Genomic DNA, 22,686 nt, shown 5'->3' with positions numbered 1-22,686 from the left:
TATGCTTGGCGCACTTTCCAAAAACATCCATCTTGCCAAACATAGTCAGTTTTCCGTCCCCATCTTGTAAGTGATTGTCAGATTGTATTTGGTGTGGAGGCAGGGGACAGAAAAAGCCTGCGTCTTTGAAGTTTGGGACTGCCTGCCTTTGGAATCCGTTAGTCAGTATTTGTGTTTCTCACAGTTTTAAGACCATCATCGCCTACATTGATGAGCAGTTCGAACGGTACCTGCATGACGAGAGCGGCTTGAACAGGCGGCACATCGTGGACAACAGGGTGCACTGCTGCTTTTACTTCATCTCCCCTTTCGGCCACGGGTATGTGGGCCACTGGCCACAGAAGCCAAGTGTGCTAGAGTCTCGTCTTTACTCTGTGGGCTGATCGTTGCCCCCAGTTGCACATTTTAATACAAGAATTGAGATAATTTTGAGAGAACAAAAATGTGTGATCTCCCTGCTCTTCCCCTAAATTCGTGGCACTGTCTCACTCCTCGCAGACTGAAGCCCTTAGATGTTGCATTTATGAAGGCGATACACAACAAGGTGAACATTGTGCCTGTCATTGCCAAAGCCGACACCCTCACACTGAAGGAGCGGGAGCGCTTGAAGAAAAGGGTGAGTGTATTTTACTCAGGGTAGCTGAAGGCCAGGTGCCTCGGAGAGAGAGTGGAGGGGTGTCCTGAGATGTGGGGGAACAGGTAGGGAGGCTGGTGGTTTTTTGACAAACACCTAACAGTTGTAGATTTTTAGGATTTTGACAAAGATGTCAAGTTCTTATTCTTTGTAATTCACCTTAGATGAAAATACTGTCCATGAGTAGAAGGGACACCATGTGTTATGAGAGTGGAATGAGTATGGAAGTGGGATCATCTCTGTGAAGTTTTGTTATTTTATCTCAACATTTTACTGCAGCCAATTCATTTAGGAATGTATTTCAGTTGTAATCGTTTGGTACCATAAACATTTCAGGGCTTGTGTTTTGGCCATTTAGAGGTTGCCTTGCACTTGTCCATCTTCCAGCCTGTGTGACTCTCACCGCCCAGCAGCCCTATGCCGGTCATTGGTCTCTGGTGTGTCTTTGTTGATTCTTTTGTATATATTTTTTAATTACTTGTCTTTTTATTCAAATGCTCATTAAGAAAGTCCAAGTTTACGAGCGCCCGGGTGGCTTGGTTAAGCCTCCAACTTTAGCTCAGGTCATGATCTCACTGTTCATGGGTTCGAGCCCCAAGATGGGCCCTGTGCTGACGGCTCTGAGCCTGCAGCCTGCTTCAGATTCTGTCTCCCTCTCTCTGCCCCTCCCACCTTGTGCTCCATCTCTCTCTTTCTCTCTCTGAAAAATACACATTAAAAAAAGTTTTAATTGCTAAAAGAAAGTCCAAGTTCATATGCTAAATTCTATAAATAAAAGTTCTCTGAATTATCCATAAAGGCAGTTGTTGTTTACAGTGACATACCTATTTTTCCAGAACATAGTTTACCTATGTTTTTGTTTTTACAGAATGGGATCATCGCGTACATATTATTCTGCTGTTTTCACTCTCTAAGAATACCCAGCACACACAGAAAACACTCCCCCGCATCCTTACTCAGCTTAGAGCAACACACACACACACACACACACACACACACACACACACACACACACTCACACACTCAGGAGCATTCCCGACACAAACTCTCTCTTCAGTGTGTTTCTTGGCTTCCCACCCCCACCCCTCTATTCCTGGCGTCAGGGATCTTTGCTTAGCTCACTTGTGTGTTGCAAAAGTTTAGAACAGTACCTGGCACATTGTAGCTACCTGTCTGTCTTCTGACAATTGTAGAAGTCAGATACATTCTTGGAAAGGAAATCGATTGGCTTTTAAAGTTACAAAAGATAGCTGAATTTCCCTCAAAACAAATGTGTAAGGACTCACATTCTCAAAGCAGCATGTGCGCATGCTCCACCCCTGCCAGAACTGTCCTGGGTCCGGCACCAGGTTTTCTAAAGTGTCTCCCATCTGAGAGATGGGAAGCGGTGTCTAGTTTCCGCGAGTGTTTTCCACAAGTGTCTGGTTCCTATGCGAGTGAGTATGTATCCTGGTGCCTGATGCCTGTTAGTGTGCTCTCTGAGGTTTTTAGAGCCTGTGTTGCGTCTTTATTGCCTTTTTATTAATTAACGGATATTCTTGTGTTTTGGGACCTAGTCTGATTTTTGTGTTTTCACATTTTTCTTGATGTTTTCTGTCATGGCAGAATTCTTCAATTGTATGGACTATGTCAACCTTTTCCTTTGTTGTCTCAGTGCCTGCCAGCCTTTTAGGAAATATCCAGGCCTTTGGAAGAGCCCCTGAAAGCTTAGGCATGCTTTTGCTTGACAGTATGTGTTTTAGTAATGCCCACTTAAGGAAACGCCACCTTTTATAATAGGCATGTTACATTGGATTTCACAGAGGTGGGGGAACCAGGGTCAGGGTTAGAATGTTTTGTACACCCCTCTCTAATCCTGGGCCCAGAACTCTTAGGGCTTGATTTCCAAGTCTGAAATGAATTGGAATCCTTTTTTGCTCTTTTCTGTTTCATCTTGGGCCTTTGTAATCCCTTCTCTTTATCTGGTTTCTTCCCTGTGCCTCCTGCTGTACTCCCGCTCCCTCATCTAAAAGAGCCTCTGGCAGATCTGCTTTAGTCCTACCCTTCCTTCATCTCTAACTGGCTCCACTTCATCCAGCAGCAGGTCTCCTGTCTAGGGTCTGGCTGCAGACCCTCCACCAGCCTCGGGCCTCCCCAGTGGGTTGGCCGCGCTCTCGGGAGACTGGGTCTTTCTGCCTGCTTTGCCACCTATCTTCCAAGCCACGAATGTCAGCATTGCTTAGTATTGTTTAGATCGTGTCATATCCTGTGGCTTTGGCTTTTCCTTTCAGAGAATCTTTTTCACGTGAACTATGTGTGTAAACAGGAGATAGCTGCGCCACCCCCCACCCCCCACCCCCTACCCCCTACCCCCCACCCCCTCCCGCCATCCCGGTCCTGAGCTGGTTACCCAGCTTCCCTGGCTCCACCTGCACCCCCATCTTTGGTGTGGCTGCCTTTGATTCATCACTTTCTTCCTCTTTTCCGGTTGGAAATCGCCCATTTACTGCATTTTGTCAACTCGGTTCTCGTCCTTGTCTCGTAAGCCTTGTCCTGATCGGGCAGCAGGGATGGATGATGGGCAGGAAAGAGGAACAGATGGAGGAGGTTCTTGCTCACTGCTGGGCTTCTCCCACCAGTGAGATGGTTCCTCTGCTTCCTCTAGGAGGGAGGGCTCTGAAAGCACAGATGGTCCAGTTGGAAGGGGCAGGATGTTGGGAGGAGGGAGAAAGACCTCTTTGTGAGTCCTGAATTAGTGCAGACAACGCGTTAAGTCCCACAATCTTTGATCCTTTAATCGTAAAGGCCCCAGAGTTCCCGTTAAGAACCCCCAATGCCAGAGCAGGGTTCAAAGCAGGGGTATTTCTGCCCACTCGGCGGAGGCGAAGCTCCAGCTTGCCCGTATCTGCTGGCGCTCCCTGCACAGAAGGCGCTTGGGGGCTGGGCGCGGGCTGGCCAGCGGGTGCGCAGCTGCTTCCTTCATCTCCAGCCCAGGTTTTCGTGCCCTCTGGGCCACTCTCCCGCTTGCTCAGTTGGTTTGAGTGTGTGGTTCTATGGCTGCCACTTTTTGCCTCTTGAACAAAACCCAGAACCCAGCTTGGCTTCCAGGGAACTCTCCACTTGGTAACTCCAGTTATTCTTCTGTCTTCCCCAACCTGGAAGCTGACTTCCTGGCCACCCTGGGTTTCGTGGTCCCTAGAGGCCCTCCCTCCCTCCAGCCCTCACACCTGCCGACTCCTCGGGCAATGCTCGTGGCTCTTCTGGGGCCTGCGGCGTCTGGGTGTGCCACTCCCTGGGTACGTGTCATTCCTGAAGCTGGTTGTAGTGTGTTTCCTGTTAGCTGCCGTGCTGGAGTGATTGTCTGCCTGCTGCTCTGTGCCCTGAAAGCAGCGGCACGCTGTTATTGTCATCCTGGGCAGAGGGGGTCCCCTCAACATGCAAGCACGGGGCCTTTCTTAACAGGAAATCACTTGGCAGTCAGTGATCAGCTTGATTCTGTGTTGGCATTTGGATAGTTCTGTTTATTGGGGGGTTTATTTGGTTTGGTTGGTTGGTTTTTTTGAGAGAGAGGAGAGAACATGAGCAGGGGAAGGGCAAGAGTGGGAGAGAGACTCCCAAGCGGGTTCCGTGCTGTCAGCACAGAGCCCAATGTGGGGCTCAATCCCACGAACCAGGATCATAACCTGAGCTGAAATCCACACTTAACCAACTAAGCCCCCCAGGTGCCCCAGGCAGCCTTGTCTTTAATATGAGTTGTTTGGTAAAATTGCTCCTGTCTTTGTCATTTTTCCAGATTCTGGATGAAATTGAGGAACATAATATCAAAATCTATCACTTACCCGACGCAGAATCTGATGAAGATGAGGATTTTAAAGAGCAGACTAGACTTCTCAAGGTAAGAACACCTGTCCAGGTGCCCAACACGAGTCACTCCTGCTCTGTCATGAGCACCCTGGAAGGAGTTGGCAAAGGGCCATATCCAGGATGGCTGACCTTTGAGAGACTCATAGTGTTTTGCATTAAATATATTTTGATACAGCTGCCACCTGAGGTTTAGAAATCTTATTGCGGGTTTAATATGTTTCCATCTAATTTGTCCCGTGTGGAACACACCTGTCCTTCTGAGTAAGCTGTCCTACACCATTAGCTCTCCGAGGAGATCTTGCAGTAAGCCGCAGCGTGCTCCGTCTGTGCCCGTGTTCGTGTGCTCACGGCGAGAATTGGGCTTCCCGGTGGGGCCCCGGCCTACCTCGTGTGTCTCTCTCTAGGCCAGTATCCCATTCTCCGTGGTCGGGTCCAATCAGTTGATTGAAGCCAAGGGCAAGAAGGTCAGAGGCCGTCTCTACCCGTGGGGCGTTGTGGAGGTGGAGAACCCGGAGCACAATGACTTTCTGAAGCTGCGGACGATGCTCATGTAAGACACCCATGCGTTCCCGTTGGCAGTGCCTATAGCAGGAAGCAGAGCTTTTTGACCACAGGGTGTGCGTGTGGCCTCGCAGACAGCTGCCGGCGCCATAGGTATTAGGTGGTGGGGCCGCTGCACCTGTTATGGAAGGCCCTCACCGGGAGCTCTCTGTGGTTCTACAGAACCAGCCTCTCCCACTCGAGGCCTGTGGCTTAGCACCCTCTCCTTTCTCATCAGCCAGCTCTCTTGACGCTGAAAGCAGACTGGTCCTAAACTGCGGCCTGGCCACGCCTGAACACCTGCTCTGGGCACAAAGGCTCAGGTGCTGCAGGATGGCAGGCAGCCTCCCTTCCCGCCCTGGGGCCACCGGGAGGGTCCTCAGTGCACTCTCAGCACCTCCCACAGGCCTGGCTACAGCAGCACACGTTTTCCCTCTGAGAAGGAGAGTTCGCATTGAGCGACATACACGCACATGCTATTGCTCTTGAATCAGGCTGAAAGGAAGAGTGTTCCTAAAATCTAGAATCTCTTTGATTAGAAGAATTCAAAGAACAGATGAGGTACATTTTGAGTAACTAAAAATCAACATACGTGCTCATCGACGTGTGTCTTGGTTGAGCAACTTTTAATAAACAGAAAAAGCACCAAAACTAGAATTAGAACGACGCCCCAAGCTTTCTCAGGCATCATTTAGGTCACTCGGGATGGGTCCTTGTGGTCATGCTGCTGTTTGCTGGCAGCTTCCTGCGTGCTTCTTAGAGTGACGGAGAGCCCGCCACCCTCTGCTGTCACTGGTCCCGTTCTCTAGACTCTAAGCAGCAGACAAGAATGCCTCATTGTCACTCGTTCCTGGCAGTTTATGTATTTGAAAGAGCCGAGCCAAAAAAAAACAATGAGTGTTTTCTGAGATGATTAGAAGATGCAAAGTGCTATCTCTAGTTTTTCTAAAATATTAATACTTTGTTTTATGGTCTTGCTGATAGCTTACACTGACCAACTCTTTTAAGCTTGAGAAGTCAGGAATAGTCGAAAGAGAGAAAACAAAAAGTACGTTGTGTTTCAGACATTGTTTACCTAAAAGGGTCTGCTGAAATCTCTGCCTCTGTGCACCGGTGACAGTTTCATGCAGAGGTGGGCAGTGCCTGGGGGAGGCATCCCACGGAAGGGCCTCTGTACCTGACCCTGTGCTGTGTGCTTGTGCGCCCTTGCTCGTGGTAGGGAGGAGAGAGAGGCCTCTGTAGCTTCCTTCCTGTATCCAAAGCTCCAGCAACTTCATGTACGATTTAGAAGTAGCAAGTGGGGTTTTAGTTTCTCCGTGCAGATGGCTCTGGACTCAGCCGGCCTTGCTGTGCCCTTTTCTCCTCCAGCACCCACATGCAGGATCTCCAGGAGGTGACCCAGGACCTGCATTATGAAAACTTCCGTTCCGAGAGGCTCAAAAGAGGTGGCAGGTTGTTACCCCCAATTTACACTGTCCTCCTGCCCATACTGCGTCACAGAGTCCCACTGGCCCCCCTTCCACCTGTCCTACTGTCTTCCTGACTCTAAGCAACATGATTTGGTTTCCTACTCAGAAGCTCTTTCCAGGTACTTGTTGCTCATGTCACTGTGTCGTGCTTTGTTTAATCTGTCCAAGGTAGCTTTCATCATCTGCATGCAAAGAACAGCTTTAGGTGGAAAGGCCAGCGACTGGTCTCTAGAACATCACTCTGTCAGTGAGGACAGACTTCACGTGACGTTACGAAGCACAGCTCCCCGGGTGGGGTGAGCAGCAGCCCGGCTCCTCAATGACACAGGCGGCTGCCCTCACCTTTCCTGTTTCACCATCGTAGTGGGTTTTTACTCAAGGTCTGTGTGTTGTGACCTGATTCGTGTCTGGTCACATCACATCTCTGCCCAGTTTAGCTATCAAGGTAGTGACCTTCATCACTTACAAAAAGAGTTTTCTGTACAGTAGTTGCTCCCACATACCTGATCCACAGGAGCACGTTCCAGTGCCCCCAGCAGATGCCTGGCCGCGGATGGTGCCAAATATTCTGCCCATGCACCTGTTTCCTGTGTGTACGTGTCTGCGATAAAGTTTAATCTATAAATCGGATGCAGTGAGGGAGTAACAACAACAGTAATACGGTGCCACAGTTACAGCCACGTACTCTAATCAGAGTACACGAACGAGCTTCCTGCCCTGCTCTCACCGCGCCCCTTGTGATGCTGTGAGATGCTAGGATGCCCATGTGATGGATGAGGTGAGGTGGGGGGAATACCTGGACGGCGTGTCGGAGCCCTGGGCCGCTGCTGACCTGATGCTTGAGAGGTCGCCTGCCTTCGGATGACAGCTGACCACGGTCCACTGAAACCGCAGATAAGGGGGAGACTGCCGTGTTGTAGTTTATTTTAAAGTACTCACATTCTTGACATCTGGTGGGTTTGTGTGTGTATACAGGGTATATGTTAAGGTCTGCTTTACCATGTTATTTGTTTGGGGACCAGACTTTAAGATGGGTTTTAGAAGCCACAAGAACATCCCACTGTGAGTGAGCCAGGCATGAGTTCACGAAGAGCTATGTCCTCATCGCTCAGAGGGCCTCCCTCACCGGCATCTTCTGTGTGTGTGCTCAGGCCCTGCTCCCTCCCTTTTTCAAGTGAACTTGTTATGGTCTATGTCCGTAAAGAGCTTACCTTAAAAAAGAGTATTCTCCTGATAATGTCTCATATTCCTCGAGTAAGTAAAGACCAGAGTGTCCCAGCCCCGCTTGGAGTTAGGAAAGTTTCTTGAATTTACCATTTCACGATGTGCATGTTTCCAACATTGTCTTCTTATCTGTTTATGTCGTTAATCAGAAAAATAATGCATGTGGGTAATTTTAGATAGATAACATTTCTCAGAAACATAAAGTGAAATTTTACTTTGGACATTTGTCATCAGAAATAACCAGCTAAATTAGTTGCGATGTGATAAATTGTAATTTCGTTCAACTCTTAGAAAAGTGGACAATGAGGACATGAATAAAGACCAGATCCTGCTGGAGAAGGAAGCTGAGGTAAGTAGAAAAGGGTTCCTGTTAAGTCTAAAGGCCTGTAGCGTGCATCCGTACACCATTACAGTTTTCTTTCCTTACTCTCTTAAGGGATACATCATAGGTCACTAATTTATTTTATTACACGTACATCGGTATGTGTTGTAGATTAGTGCTTTGCATGTGTTACCGTCTGATCTCCAGTAGCAATTTAGTGGGAAAAATTGGGGAATAGTGCGAATTTAGTGACTTTAGTTACTAAGGCTTAGCAAATTTGATAATTTAGTAATATTCAAAATTTAGTCGCTTTCCTATACCTGGACAATAACCAGTTGAAAAATATAATGAAAGAAACTGCCGTTTACAACCATTAACAAAAACTTAAGAAGAAATACGTAGGACTCATACAGAAAAGAAACTAGAAAACTCTACCGAAAACAATTTTCAAAGTGTAAATGGACACATCACTTTAGGTAGGACGCTCAGTGCACACAGATCACAGTGCTCTCTAAACTGAACTCCATTCCAGCAGAACGGTGGGGTTTGCAAAATTCTTCTGGGGGAAGCTTGCTGACATAGTTGTGATGTTTGATCTGAAGACTGAGCACAGGAGGGTCAGGGAGACTAACCCAGGAGGGCTGGCTCCACTGCTCGTGGAAATCCAGAGTGGGGCACAGGCTTGACGGGCTGATGACATTCACAGCTGGAAATAGGTCCAAAGTTTAAACAAGTGTCTGTGGTAAAGGTGGATTCTGTTAGGGCGGTGGAATTCAAGCATATCCAGGAAATCCTCAAACAGGCAAGCCTTTTCGAAACAAAAATTAAACTCGCTTCTTTGGCCCTAAATTAATTCAGTATGGATTAAAATCCTTAAATATTAAAAACATGACTACAAAGTTACCTGAAGAAAATTTAGGTAGCTACTTTATAATGCTTGCCTGGAGGCCTTTCTAAACCAGTGGAGACCGTAATGATGACATTTGATGAGGGTGGCAGGGAAGGCCCGCTCAGCACTGGAACGGCTAGGGCCTTGCTGCCTTCCAGAAGAGCCCAGTCCTACTCCCCACCCTGAAGTGGCAGCCTCTTTCCCACCCTCTAGGTTAAAGATTATCTCCTGTTGCCTTTACTGAATTGTCGTGTTTGTTGACCGTTTCTGTTTCTTGCTTGAATTGCATGGCATCATTTGCTTGGTTTTCTATTGTTGTTGGTTCTTTTCCTGATGTGTAGGAGTTCTTTGTAAATTCTCTGTAATGTTTTGGGAACGCACGGAGGTGGAAGTTTTAGGAGTCACGAGAACACCTCTAAAGAATGTCCAGGGAGGACGGACCTGGAGAAGCAATAACCTGCCTGCCCCTCCTTGCCCACAGCTCCGCCGCATGCAGGAGATGATCGCCAGGATGCAGGCGCAGATGCAGCTGCAGCTGCAGGGCGGGGACGGCGACGGCGGGGCCCACGGGCACCACGTGTAAGGTAACAGTGAAGCCTAGAAGACGTGCGTGGCTCCAGACGCCTCAACCTAATGTAACGGCAGGCACCTCCTCCTTAAGTCTTACTGACGTTTTGCGCATTGAAGCTCTGTCTCTAACTTTATTACCGACCTTAAAGGAGACCGTGTGGCCTCTGAAAGATGGAACCTTCTCCCCTGCCAAGGTAGAAAAGATTTTCCGTATTTTCTGAGCTGATAAATGTGATCAACGAAAATAAGTTACATAGTTTAAGATAAGCTTCGCTAGGGGGCCCTGGGTGGCTTAGTCAGTTGGGCATCCAGCTTCGGCTCGGGTCATGATCTCACGGTTCATGGGTCCAAGCTCCACGTCGGGCTCTGTACTGACAGCTCAGAGCCTGGAGCTGCTTTGCATACCGTGTCTTCCTCTCTCTCTCTGCACCTCCCCCACTCACACTCAGTCTCAAAAATAAATAAAACATTAAAAAAAATCTTTTTAATACCCTTTACTAGTCATACAATTGGAAATTTATTGCAGTTGAAAACATCTCTTCGAAGAGAATTACAAAGTGTTATTAAAACAGTTTTTGCAAACCGAAGGTAAAGGTGACGTGAGAAGGTGAATTATACCAGGTAGGCCAGGGGTTCCTTGATCCAGACTGCTGATCCCACCAAAGCCCTGCTCCGCCCGTGGTAATCAGTGAATCTCGTAGATGTCTAGCCCGGTGTGCGCTCGCCTCCCTGTTTGAAGGGAATCTGCAGACAGCAGGGACCCAGGACCAGGAAAGGGCAAATGTTCCCCTGTATTCTGTGGACAGGTGTCTGTGGAACTGCTGTCATCACCTCCCAGAGGAAGGAGGGAGAGGTTAAGTCAAATACAGGCCCGAGGAGGAAGCAGCTATGTGGGTTTCGGGCAGAGGCTCCATGGAAGAGAGATGCTTAGTGCTGGCACAGGTCTGGGGGTGCTGCAAGTACAGAGTCCGCTATAGGTGGGGCCTGATTGCAGAGGCAGGAGAGTGTTGATGACAAGAGGGAGATGATGTGGGGACATAAGTGAGCTGAAGCTTAACTGACACAGGGCAGGATTGATGAGACAGAAAGCGAGGAACCTGGAGGCTGGGAGGAGTCTACCCACTGTCAGGAGTCCACCGTGGCAGTCGCACACGTGATAGAGGAGGCCCTGCAGGCTCACCCTGGGAGCATTGGCCACCAAAACAAAGCCCTGCCTTTGAGGCTTGTGGGGCAAGGTTTCAGTTGTGAAGCAAACAGATACACCTGTTTGGTGTCCCCGGTTACTGGAACGGGAGTGTCCACATATCCCCACTTGGGGTTGAACGGCAGCCCAGAGTTGGTTGTCGACACCTCCCGGCAGCCGCGAGGCCGTGTGCTGAGTCTGCGCTGCACTGCTGTGGACACCGATCGCGTACCAGGGTTTCCAGTGATTTGCCTCTGCACCTCTCACTGGGGAGATGTCAGCACCGCCCAAGCTCGGGAGGCTGATTGTGCGTGAGCAGGTTTGGTGCCTGATGGGGAAGTGCTGGGGAATTAGCAGGAAACAGGACTTCTGATGGGGAGGGCTCATTTGAGGCAGGAGGGAGTGACCGATGTTTGCTCATTTTCTCTGATTTTCCTGCTTTTCTTTTAAAAACTTTAATTATGAAATCAGGAAAATTCTACTTTAGGTGTATGCAGCCACTTGATATTTTTGTATACTTTTCAGTTTGGTGGTAACTCCCAAGTTCCCAAGAGCCTCATCAATGCTGTTTTGATTTAGTTAACTCTGGTCACGTGAGCCAGCCTTCTGCTCAATTTGTGCCCTTTGTGATACAGAAAATAATGTTGATGATGATCCTAGCAGGAGCATTGCACTGCTTCCATCTAAACATGTTGTGTTTTGTTTTTCCAGAAAACACATTGCAAGGTGAAGAAAACATTCCGCATGAGTAATACAGCTGCGTGTTTCCGACAGATTATTGGAGGGGTGCCCGTCCACATTTTACAGTACCTGTGCCTGAGAATTTAATTTTTTTTTTTAAACTTTTGATGTTTTGTATGAAGTACTTTTAACATTTGTAATTTTGTTGCTATGTTATACTTCATATTTTGTGAGGTGAACCTTTCATTTTTATCTTTCTTCCACCTTAACTAACCACTAATGTTGGAACTGATTTCCGGGGTCAGTTAGAATGTGTAGTTAACATTGAATTTCTTTGGTTTGGCTGGCCTAACTGACTAATGGTTGAGGAGCACTCTTGATTCATTTCTAGAACATTCAGATCGAGCCAGCAGTGTTCCTGGGTGGTGGCAACGTAGACCCAGCAAGTGATCTGGAAAGATGAGCTGGCCTGCAGTAGGGCATTTACAACACCTAAAACCAGTTTTGCTGCTGTAATTCGATACTGTTCATTCATCTGCACATTCACCTTTCTACCACTTGAAACAATAGAATTATCTAATGTGATATGTGCATACTCAGCTCCTTTAAAAACAGGCCATTAGGAGCAAATTTTAAGATTTCTCTGGATTCTGATGCTACATTTTTTAAACTGCTCTGCAGAGAACCTGCCACAAGCCACGTTTTGTAGTGTTCTTCACTTGATACTGGTTTATACTCTGCTGTGGACAGAAGGTGTCCATGAACTCCAGTTTTCATGTTACAGTGATGACTCTTAACGCACACATAGCCCATAAACGATTTTTACTCAACATAAAAAGTTACTTTTTAAGGAAAATTAGTAAGTTGATACGTTTAGAAACCAACTTTTTTATATTTTTGTACTGCACTTTAATGTGTTTTCTGTAACTGCAAGCAAGATCTGCCTGAGCAGTGGAAATCGGGGTCCTCTGGTGGGTAGGCCTCTGAACCCCCAGACCTGTCATGGGCCCTGAGGCTCATGGCCCCATGAAGCCTCAGTGCCTACCAGGTTTTCTTGATTTGGCTTTTCTTTTGTTTCCTTGAAGTTTTTTTAATGGTTTTCTGAAAGCCAAAGAGCAGATCATTTTTTTTTTTTAATGTGCAGACTTGTCCATTTTCAGCCACTGTCATTTCCATCGTTCTGTGTAATACCAATTTCCCCATGTACCGAGTAAGACTGAAAGACATTTCAGATGTGCACCACGATCTGACTGGTAGACCAGTCAGGTCCGTTTTCTGTGCTCTGTGGCCTTGGCCCTTCCATTCCCTCCTAGTGTGTCCCCCTGTCATGTGCTCCGAGGGGCGCCGATGCTCCCGGCATGCTGTTTTCAACATTTATACTGACATTGGGAAAGCAGTTCCCAGAAAGAGAGGGTGGAAGGAGACGTGGAGGGAGCAGGTGCGGCTTCAGTGTTTTCATTTTGCTGTAACAGGGGTTAAGATGCAGAAATCACTTCCTCTGAGTAGGAGAAGAGTTTTTGTTTTGGCCAGACACAATATGGTGACATGGTCAAAATATATTCACTCCAAAGGTGTATTATGGAAAATAATCGGGTGTTCTCAACAATTTTGCCTTTTCACTGTCATTTAATGGTGAGTAGTCACAAACTGTTAGGTTTAGGCACGTTGTACCGAGTTTTTACCAGGGGAAAGTGCTCTAAAGAGCGCGTCCGTGCAAGGCCAATTGTTTGGGTTATTTTGGCATGAACTACACTAGTAAAAGCTGTTTAAAGGGTGGAGCTGGGGGCACATGTGCAAGTGGTCAGTGCAAGCCCTGTGCTTGAGTAAGACTACTAGGGCCAGCTGCCATCCCATAAGGCTTCTGCGGGGGCAGGTGGGCCTACATTGTCTCCCCTCTAAATCCCCTTTTGTTGTGCTGCCCAATTCTAAATAAATACTTTCACTATAGATAATTGCTTTTACTAAGAGATAGTCTTTACCTATAGAAGTGTATTTTGAAAACTTACTTTACATAGCAATTTTGTATCCATTGAAACTAACCTTTTATCAATAAAGCACTATTGTTTGGCTATGAAGTGAATAGTTATTTTTGGTTCTTTATGAAGGTGTAATGTCTTCTGGGGAAGGTTCAAAGCCCTACAAAACATCTGTGTACAAAATCAGGAAGAATTATTTGCACCAGTAATATCAGTACCTACCTTTTGTATTGGCGATCCCAGCCCGAGGGAAAGAGCCATAAAGACTAGGAAGGAAGGAATTATGGGTGACCTGCTCACCTACCTATAGTGAGTGTATGCTAAAAATCAGCACTATTATGGGGTGCCTTGGGGGCTCAGTCGGTTCAACATCCAACTTCAGTTCAGGTCATGATCTCACGGTTCATGAGTTCAAGGCCCGCATCAGTTCAAGGCCTGAGTTCATGAGTTCAAGGCCTGGAGCCTGCTTCAGATTCTTGTGTCTCCCTCTCTTTCTGCCCCTCCGCCACTTGTGCTCTGTCTCTCTCTCTGTCTCTCTCTCTCTGTCTCTCTCAAAAATAAATAAACGTTAAAAAAAATAAAAATAAAAGTCAGCACTATTAGGAGTCCAGTGGTGCCTGGACTAGATCTAGGAAATCATTTCTGTTCTAAATATCTCTGAGAAGAGACGGATAAGGAACACGCGGCCACTTACAGAGGAAACTCTGAACCTGAACTGCAGGCCTGATCTGGGTGGCTGGATGCTCTTTGCTGCCTCCACCACTGACCACCTGAGGACCTTTAGTGCTTCCTGAACCACCTGCACAGACCCCAGGGTGGAAGGTACACCATCTCCACTTCCTTCCCTCAGGTCAGCCTGTACCCTCCTGTTTGGCGCTAGTAGAGGCCCTGCAGCCTCCGGGGAGTCACCCATCCCTGGGACCAGGCTCTCTGCTCCCAGCCCCCACCTGCCCTGCGGCCAGTCCTGAGACATGTGCCACCCTGGGGGCAGTGAGGACAGTTCTCTGGACTCCAATTTTGGTGCTGGGGGCCGGTTAGAGGAAAGGCCTCAAGGGAGTGGTGGGAGACGAGGGGCCGCTCCCTACAGAGCTGTCTGGATGGCCTGCCAAGCTGGGTCTCTGCTGAGCCTCAGACCCTGAGGCTGCCCTGTGGGGAGCATCAGTTCCTCGAACCTCTAGGAAACCTGAGGGGTCTGGCTAAGCTCAGGAGGTGAAACACTGTGGGGGTGGGGGTCCCCTTGAGAACGAACCCAAGTTGATCCTACCTTTATCTCCTTGACAGCAGCCGGTGGCACTCCTGGTCTGCCCCAGGAGGGCGGGTGTCAGGACCTGGCGCTGAGGGCAAGTTGGGTAGGGCTTGAAGGATGCGTAGGAGTTCACTGAACCCCTAGAAGAAGGGGTGTGTGCACCTAGTGGTCGCGGGCCTGGGAGACCCAAGACGTACTGTCCCATTTCCATTCCCGAGTGGTAGTCGCGAAGCTAAAGGGGGAACCACAAGGCTGAGAGGACGTGGGCCGCCTTCTCTTGCCCACCGCAGCACGTCACTGTTCGGCAGTCAGTGCCCTTAGGCCATGGTCCGGGTAGCCCCAGGAGGAATGCATCCGGGGGTAGGACAAGCTGGCGGGCTGGGCTGGAGCCGGGAGGAGAGGAGCCGCGCCCAGAACCGCCCCCGACCCGGCGAGCCGCCGGGGCCCAGCCCCGGGTTCAGAGCCCCGCCCCAGGCTGAGGCCCGCCTGCCGAGCCGAGCCCCCCTCCCCCACCCCAGGACCGAGCACCGTCCTCCGAGGCGAATCTCTGCTGATTTGCATTCGACTCCGCCTGTCGAGTTAGCTCCGCCTCCTCCCCGTTCGTTCACCAATTAGAACTCTGTGCCGCACTTCCAGGCCGCGGGCCGTGGAGGCCCCGCCCCAAAGGTCCACAGCCCAATCGACGGCGCGTCCGCGGAGGCGGGGGCGGGCCCTAGCGGGGCTCGCGGCGCGGGGCGGGGCGTGCGCCGTGCGCCGTGGAGGCGGCTGGCTGGCAGGCAGTCAGGCGCGGCGGTCGCGAGCGGGCGGAGCTGGCGAGTCCTGGAGTCCGCTACGGACGACGGCGCGGGCCGGGCCGGCGGGTGAGGACGCAGGGCCGCGAGCACAAGGGCCCGCGGGCGGGCGGGGCCGCGGTTTCGCGGGCGAGGGCAGGGAGCCGAGGCCGAGCTGGCGCTGAGGCCCGCGGCGGCCCGGCGCCTCAGGAGCCGCCTCAGGACGGCGGTCCACCAGCGGAGTCAAGCCCGGGCTCGGGAGGCCTTCCAGGGCGGCGGGCCCCGCGCGAGGAGGCCCCGAGAGTGCGGAGCCTGCCCGCTGGCGGCCTGGACGCGGGAGGCCCGGGGGCGGGCCGCGGAGGTCCCGCGTGGGGGCCCGGGGGCGGGCCGGAGAGGGTGTGCGTAAAGACCCGGGGAAGGTCCCGCGTGGGGACCCAGGGACCCTGGGGAGAGCCTTGCGTGGAGGCCCTGGAGGTGGCCCAGGGAGCGTCTCGCGTGGAGGCCCACGCAGAGCCACAGGTGGAAGCCCATGCTGGTTGTGACCACACCCTTCTTGGCCTTCAAATTGTATCCTAAAGGTGGTTAACTAGGTGTTGGGTGTTAATGCTTTTAGTCCACTCAGGTTTAGAAATGTTCCCCAAGGCCTTGGGAAGGCATCTAAAGGAAAACTGGGGCCGGGATACGGCCCAGCGTATCGCGCCAGCACTTTTTCCGCTTGTGCTGGTGTCCACAGCCTCCAGTGGCCTTTGGTGTGCTAGTTGGGAATGGCTGCGAAGAACAGAAATTTAATCATGTGCTGAAGGAAATAACGCCAGTACGTCCTATAAAGAGACGATGGGAAGATTTAAGACCCAGGGCTAAATCTTTAAAGGGTGGTTTTACTTTCTTCGTTTGTTTTGTTCCCATGAGATGGTTTTGATCGGACCACTGTGGAAACGTTTGATAGCCATCTGGTGGCATTGGGTTCGGGTGTTGGTTGTGTGTAGACGACGTGCCAACAGACAACTCAGATTTTCTCTCTGCCAGAGAGGCTGTAGAAGACACTAAGGCAGGCCGGCAGGCACGGAGTAACCTTTACTCGTAGATCGAATGTAATTTTAATTTCCCGCATCTGCTGCTGGCTGAGATTCGTGTGAGCCCCTGTGCGCTAAGAGAGTCCGGTGTGAGGAGTCGTGAACTGCTCCGTGCTGGCCATCGTGCTTGGTTCTCTCAAACCCCCGCAGAGGAGACGGGGCCAGGGCGCACCGCCCCATCTGGAAGTGGAGAGACCGGTTTAGGATCCCACCCTGGCCTTGCGTCTTCCCAGCTTTATTGCAGCTTCTCTCCTGCGAGTGTGCCCTGAGCCGTTTGGACTAGATGCTGCTGCGGTTTCCTCCACTGGGGAGGTTTGCTGCCTCATTTACATGATGACCATCCTTTCCTAGGTTTCCAGGGTCCTTCTGCACTGAGTCATTCCCCAGTTTACGTGATATATTCATCTGTCTTTGTTCCTTATCGATAAAAGGGGGTGAAACTTAGCTACCCCACATGGTTGTTGTGGCACCGAAGCGTCTGTATATAATGGGCCACGTGTGAGATGTCTGGCACACAGCAAGCGCTTAGGTGACGTTAGCCATTAGACTATCAGGTGGAAGAATAATCTGGATAGTAGAGCGAGGTAGGCAGTATTTTCTTTAATTTTTTGTCAATGTTTCGTTTATTCTTTTGAGAGATAGGGAGCAAGTGCAGGTGGAACAGAGAGAGAGAGGGAGACACAGAATCCAAGCAGGCTGCAGGCTCGGAGCGGTCAGCCCAGGGCCCGACGCAGCGCTCGGACCCATGAACCGTGAGATCATGACCTGGGCCGAAGTCGGACACTTCTCCCACCGAGCCACCCAGGCGCCCGGGGAAGTAGGCAGTATTTAAGCAGAGTTATACTGCCTTGGGGGGAAGGATAGGAACCGATTGGCAAAGCAGAGATGGACACGTGGGTAATCCCTTCTGTCCACACACTGGCCTCTGGTCACCTTGGCACCCCCTCTGTAGTCAGACAGTAACTTACTGCTGCTCACCTGTTCCGTTTTGTTCCCGTTTTTCCTTCACCCACTTGCTCATCGGCTCACCAGCTGCCCCTTTCACTCAGTGGGTGGCAAGCCTCCGACACGCAGCAGTGGCAGTAGGCATTCAGGGAAACCCCACTGGAAAGTTGAGTGTTGATCTGAGGGCACTTGTGTCGTGGTCTGAAATCTGGGTGTCCGCGGGGTCACTGGACTATAGTATGTTTGTCTACTCCAGGTTTTACCTTGGCAACAGGGAGTCAAAGAAGTGAGGATTACACAGAACTGAATGTGGTAAAGCCCACTCACTCTTGTGGGTTTCTGGGCTGGGTTACTTTGGTGGTGATTCTGTAAATCGGTTTGATCTTTTTGGAGAGCAGTTAGCGGTATGTGCTAACGATTTTCATTTTGTAGTCCCCGTTCTGAAAACCAACCCTGATTCACAAATGCTGCATGTCAGGATGGTAGGGTTCTCCACAGCTAGTGAGCATGCTCTGCGAATCCTGACAAAATGCGAACCTTTGATTTATGGAAATCGGTTCAAAAACATGCCTTCACGAAAAAGGGGACACCATGGGTACATAGCAATTATACTGTTGTAAAAACATGTGAAGACGTGGACCAGGATGGAAAGGGATGTTAGGGATATATGTAGTTTTATTTTAGGGTCATGGGATTATTTCTACCCTGCCAAACCGGTGTTTTAGTTTATAGCCTTTTTAAAAACCAGAAAGGTACTGTAACGTTGTAGGATGCAGTGATGACTCTCCCAGCTGCAGAGCAGAAGGAGACCTAAGATGACATCCAGACCTCTCGGTAGGCCCACAAGGTCCCTCAGGGCCCAGCCCCTTGCGGGCATCCTCAGGACCCCACACCTACCCACATTGTTCTTTGTCCTGACCCCTGCAGGGCCCCTGCCCTGACTTCTCCCAGGAAGCCTCTCTGAGTCAGGCAAGCACCCTCTTCCTGGGTTTACCTTGTACTTTCTGCTCCTGGTTACCGTTGTGGAGAGGTGGTACTGGCCACTTACAGAGCTGTCTTTTATTTTATTTTTTTAATGTAAATTAGTGAAGTGATCTACAGTCAACTGGAATATAATCATACCACAATTTATTTACTTATTTTTTTAAAGTGTATTTATTTGGGGGCGCCTGGGTGGCTCAGTCAGTTAAGCATCCGACCTCAGCTTAAGTTATGATCTCGTGGTTTGTGGGTTCGAGCCCCATGTCGGGCTCGGTGCTGACAACTCGGAGCCTGGAGCCTGCTTCAGATTCTGTCTCCCTCTCTCTCTGTCCCTCCCCCGCTCGCACTTTGTCCGTCTCCTCTCTCTCTCCCTCCCTCCCTCTCTCTCTCTCTCTCTCTGTTTCAAAAATAAAACATTAACAAATTTTACAAAAATAAAATAAAGCGTAGTTATTCTGTGAGAGTGCGCACATGAGCAGGGGAGGGGCAGAGAGAGGGAGAGAGAGAATTCCAAGCAGGCTTCATGAGATCATGACCTGAGCCAATACCAAAAGTCAGATGCTTAACCAGCTGAGCCACCCAGGCGCCCCCAGAGTTGTCTTTAGATCTTGTGGGCCTGTGCTTGGCCTGCAGGGTCACGTAAACCAAGAGGAGATAGTCCACTGTGGAATCAGGGTGGGGTTGGTGCCACTTGAGGAACTGACCAACCACCAGCGAGTCACTAACCTTTCTGAGCCTGAGTTCCTTGATCTATGTGATGGGGATTGTGAGGATTAAATAAGATGATGTGGGCCTAGCAGTGGCCATCCCTTGGGACACTGTGGCGTTGGGGTGTGTGCCAGAACCTTCTTTTGGCCTGATGCAGATGCCCTCCTGCGGAGGGCTTCTCCCTCTCTTGCAGACACCCAATTCCCGTCTGCCAGCCTTGCTTTACTTTTTCTGTGGTGCCCACCACCATTTAACACACCATCTTCTCCTGCTGTAATAGGGAGGGGCTGTCTCATCAACTCCCATGTCCTTATAGGGACACCTGAGGGACTCAGTCAGTTGAGTGTCCAACTTCAATTTAGGTCATGATCTTGAGGTCCGAGAGTTTGAGCCCCACATCGGGCTCTGTGCTGATACCTAAGAGCCCGGAGCCTGCTTTGGATTCTGTCTCCTCTGTCTGTGCCCCACACCCATTCACGCTCTGTCTCTCTCTCAAAAATAAATTAACATTAAAAATAAAAAAATTTAAAAAAACTCCCATGTTCTTACAGACTTAGATTTTCTTAATACTGAGCACGTGCTCAATACATTTGAATAAATCAAATTTCAAATTTCATTTGGGGCAAGGGCAGATGCCAAGTTTTATGTGGCCTGAAGCTTATACATACAATTTGGGAGAGGGAGCCTTTCTAAGAAAACGAATACAGGGGCGCCTGGGTGGCGCAGTCGGTTAAGCGGCCGACTTCAGCCAGGTCACGATCTCGCGGTCCGTGAGTTCGAGCCCCGCGTCGGGCTCTGGGCTGATGGCTCGGAGCCTGGAGCCTGTTTCCGATTCTGTGTCTCCCTCTCTCTCTGCCCCTCCCCCGTTCATGCTCTGTCTCTCTCTGTCCCAAAAATAAATAAAAAACGTTGAAAAAAAAATTTAAAAAAAAAAAAAAAAAGAAAACGAATACAGTGTTGTAAATAATTAATTGGAAAGTGAATATTTATGTGGAATAAGAAAAAGGTACAGATTCAAAAAAGCTGAGAATAACATCACTAAATGGCATATTTGTTCAAAAGTAGCATATGTGTTTTTTAATTGTCTCTTCATGTGATAGAGAATAGAAAGAACTCAATGATTCCTCTCACACAAGTGATCAAAAATATTTATCGATAGGATGCATAAAACATGGTTACACCTATGGACAGTATACGTTTGCTGTTTCTAGTACAGCTATAGGTGTGTGTCTCAGAAAAGCAGGAGTTCTGATAAATTCAATTCTGTACAATTCCATTCAAAAAGTAAAAAAATAATCTGTGTTATGTTGATAGACCTACTACGTTAACATTTATTTTTCTGACAAACAAGAACGTCAGTTTTATCTACTTACAGTTTAACGTGTGTGACGATAATTTTCCCACAGGTGAGCATCTGGCTCCCCTTATTTCAAACCTTGTTTCTTTCCCATAGCCCATGCACCGCCAGTGCTGGGCACCATCAGATGTGTACAGATGGCCTCAGGCCCCCAGCCCTGCACCTTTGTTTCATGTGCCCCTGGTGGGCAGGCGTAGTGGGTGACGCCAGTGTTCCCAGAAGCCCTGCCTGCACTGAGATGGCAGGTGGTAAGTGTACAAGAAGTAATTGCAAACATACACGTATCCCACCAAATCCAAGCTAAATGTGTCTCCAGCTCCTTGTGCCCTGAGCTGCATCCCCAAAATGCCAGCAGCCCCTACTAAGCTGCCTGACGTAAAAGGAACAAGGCTGTAGTGGAAAGCGGCAGCAGCCTAAGTTGATTGCAATCAGAATGTGTTCTGTGAATTTTACAGAAGGCTACAACCATAGGCACACTTTGCATAGGGCCTGTCCTAGGACCTAGGAAGGGGTCAGTGCATGTGGGGGGGTGGGGGGGGCCCAAACCAGAGGCAGAACAGCTTTAGAGGTATCAGGCTTTTGCAAGGGCAGTTGTGTCCCTGTGCTTGATGCCAGATAACACGATAGAGGCACGAGGGTTGAGGGTGCTCAGTGCACCTTCTAGCACCCAGTGGAAGTGTGTTTGAGAAGGAAGAAGCAGCACCAGGGAATTTGACAAGTTGTTTCAATTACTAGGCTTTAGTAACTCTTGCCTCCTTCATAATGAAAGCCCTAAACGCTTTTGATAGTAGTTGATAAGATGCATGTTGGGGGAACAAGTCTCAGTACCTGAACAAGAAATCGATTCCAGGGAGTGCTTAAAGATATTTTTATTTCAGGGGCACCTGGGTGGCCCAGTCAGTTAAGCATCCATCCGACTCTTGATTTCAGCTCAGGTCATGATCTCGTGATTCATAGGATCAAGCCCCACATCTGGCTGTGCACTGACAGTGCAGAGCCTGCTTGGGATTCTCTCTCTCCCTCTCTCTCTCTGCCCCCCTCCCAAAAATAAATAAACTTTATTATTTTTTTTAATTTTACTGAACTGTTTTAGAAGAACAAGTACACTTCCTAGACGAGAGATAATAGCTATTGCATCTTTCTCTTGGAAGGTGAGCAGCGACATACCATAGGTACCCCTACCATTTGAGACACCCAAAGCAGGTAGTACTTGTGCAGTAATCTGCAGAAAAGCCATCTCATTTAAAAGTAATGTATACGTATCACTGGAGGCAATTTGAAAATTATAGAACGTTGGAAAAGGAAATAAAAATCAACCTTCTTTCTCTCCCAAAGATAACCACCATAACCGTTTTTAAAATGCATGGATATCAAGTCTGGCTCCTGGACAATGGACTAAGCATGCTCCACCCTGGCTCTCCCACTGCCTGTGGCTATGAAGCCAGGACAGCTGCAGGGAACTGGTGTTTGAGGACTCTGACAAGTCAATGGTGACAGGAGGATTGGGAACAAAGGCCAGAATTTGAAGGACTACTGCACCAGTAAAGAGTTTCCTATTTTTCCTCCAGGACTCCCCAGCCTGGTCTCAGAGTATCTGAAACCCAGAGGTGGGCACCAGATGCAAACAGAAAGTGCTGTAGGAGAGAATGGGAGAAAGCTGCTGGTTTCCTCCCCTCTCCCCTGTCCTCCAGTCAGGCTGTGGCTCCCGGAACGTGCAGACACCTAAAACTCTGAGGGAGTCCAGAAACCCCCATTGCTGTTTTCTCCCAGGCAAGGGTGCAGGCACAGGAAGTGCACAGCGGAGCCAGTAACTAAAGCCCCAGGTTTCTGGCTGAAGGACTGAGAAGGGGAGCTCCAGGCAACTGCAAAGTATACCAGGGAGACTTGGGAGAGGGAAGAGTTCAAGAAAGTGACCCCTGAAATTGCTTTGAACTTATGGCCTCAACGCTGAGCTGGGCACGTATGAGTCTGGCCCCGAAGAACTTGCCGGAGGCTTTGGGAACTCAGCTAAGAGGTAGGCCACGGCCTGGGAACCAAGCTGGCCTCTGGATGATGGTACACAAGGAGGATGGAGCCTCTGAACATGGAACTGACGCTGAGACCACAGCCTGCGGCCTGATCCCAAGCAGACCTGTGTCTACTAAAGCAGAAATACCCCAAGTCCACACAGTATTAAAAATGGCCACAATCCTATCCAAAATTACATAGCACACACAGAATCGGGAAAATATCCCCTCAGAAGACACAAGACAGGCACAAACCGAGGTGATACGAA

At 49.4% G+C, this 22,686-nt stretch overlaps 2 protein-coding genes across 6 annotated transcripts in view; both read left to right on the top strand.

Moving 5' to 3' along the window:
- SEPTIN2 (septin 2) overlaps positions 1 to 13,423 on the top strand; it is a 35,069-nt gene extending 21,646 nt beyond the window's left edge. Inside the window, 8 exon segments of the mRNA XM_058698608.1 lie at positions 185 to 319; positions 499 to 616; positions 4,407 to 4,508; positions 4,882 to 5,027; positions 6,386 to 6,469; positions 8,002 to 8,059; positions 9,403 to 9,505; positions 11,386 to 13,423. Of these exon segments, the coding sequence (XP_058554591.1) occupies positions 185 to 319; positions 499 to 616; positions 4,407 to 4,508; positions 4,882 to 5,027; positions 6,386 to 6,469; positions 8,002 to 8,059; positions 9,403 to 9,504 (745 nt within the window). The 3' untranslated portion in view covers position 9,505; positions 11,386 to 13,423.
- Positions 13,424 to 15,320: 1,897 nt separating this feature from the next.
- Positions 15,321 to 22,686, top strand: part of FARP2 (FERM, ARH/RhoGEF and pleckstrin domain protein 2) — a 107,313-nt gene continuing 99,947 nt past the window's right edge. For all 5 annotated transcript variants that reach the window (XM_058698528.1, XM_058698548.1, XM_058698539.1 and 2 more), the window contains exon 1: positions 15,321 to 15,437. The gene's annotated coding sequence lies outside the window, so the exon portion shown is untranslated. The remainder of the gene's footprint in view (positions 15,438 to 22,686) is intronic.

This window comes from Neofelis nebulosa, chromosome 2 (assembly GCF_028018385.1).
Source record: "Neofelis nebulosa isolate mNeoNeb1 chromosome 2, mNeoNeb1.pri, whole genome shotgun sequence".
In the NCBI taxonomy this organism is placed as follows: Eukaryota; Metazoa; Chordata; class Mammalia; order Carnivora; family Felidae; genus Neofelis; species Neofelis nebulosa.
The sequence above is the reverse complement of the archived record's forward strand: the minus strand, read 5'-3'. Positions and strand labels throughout refer to the sequence as shown.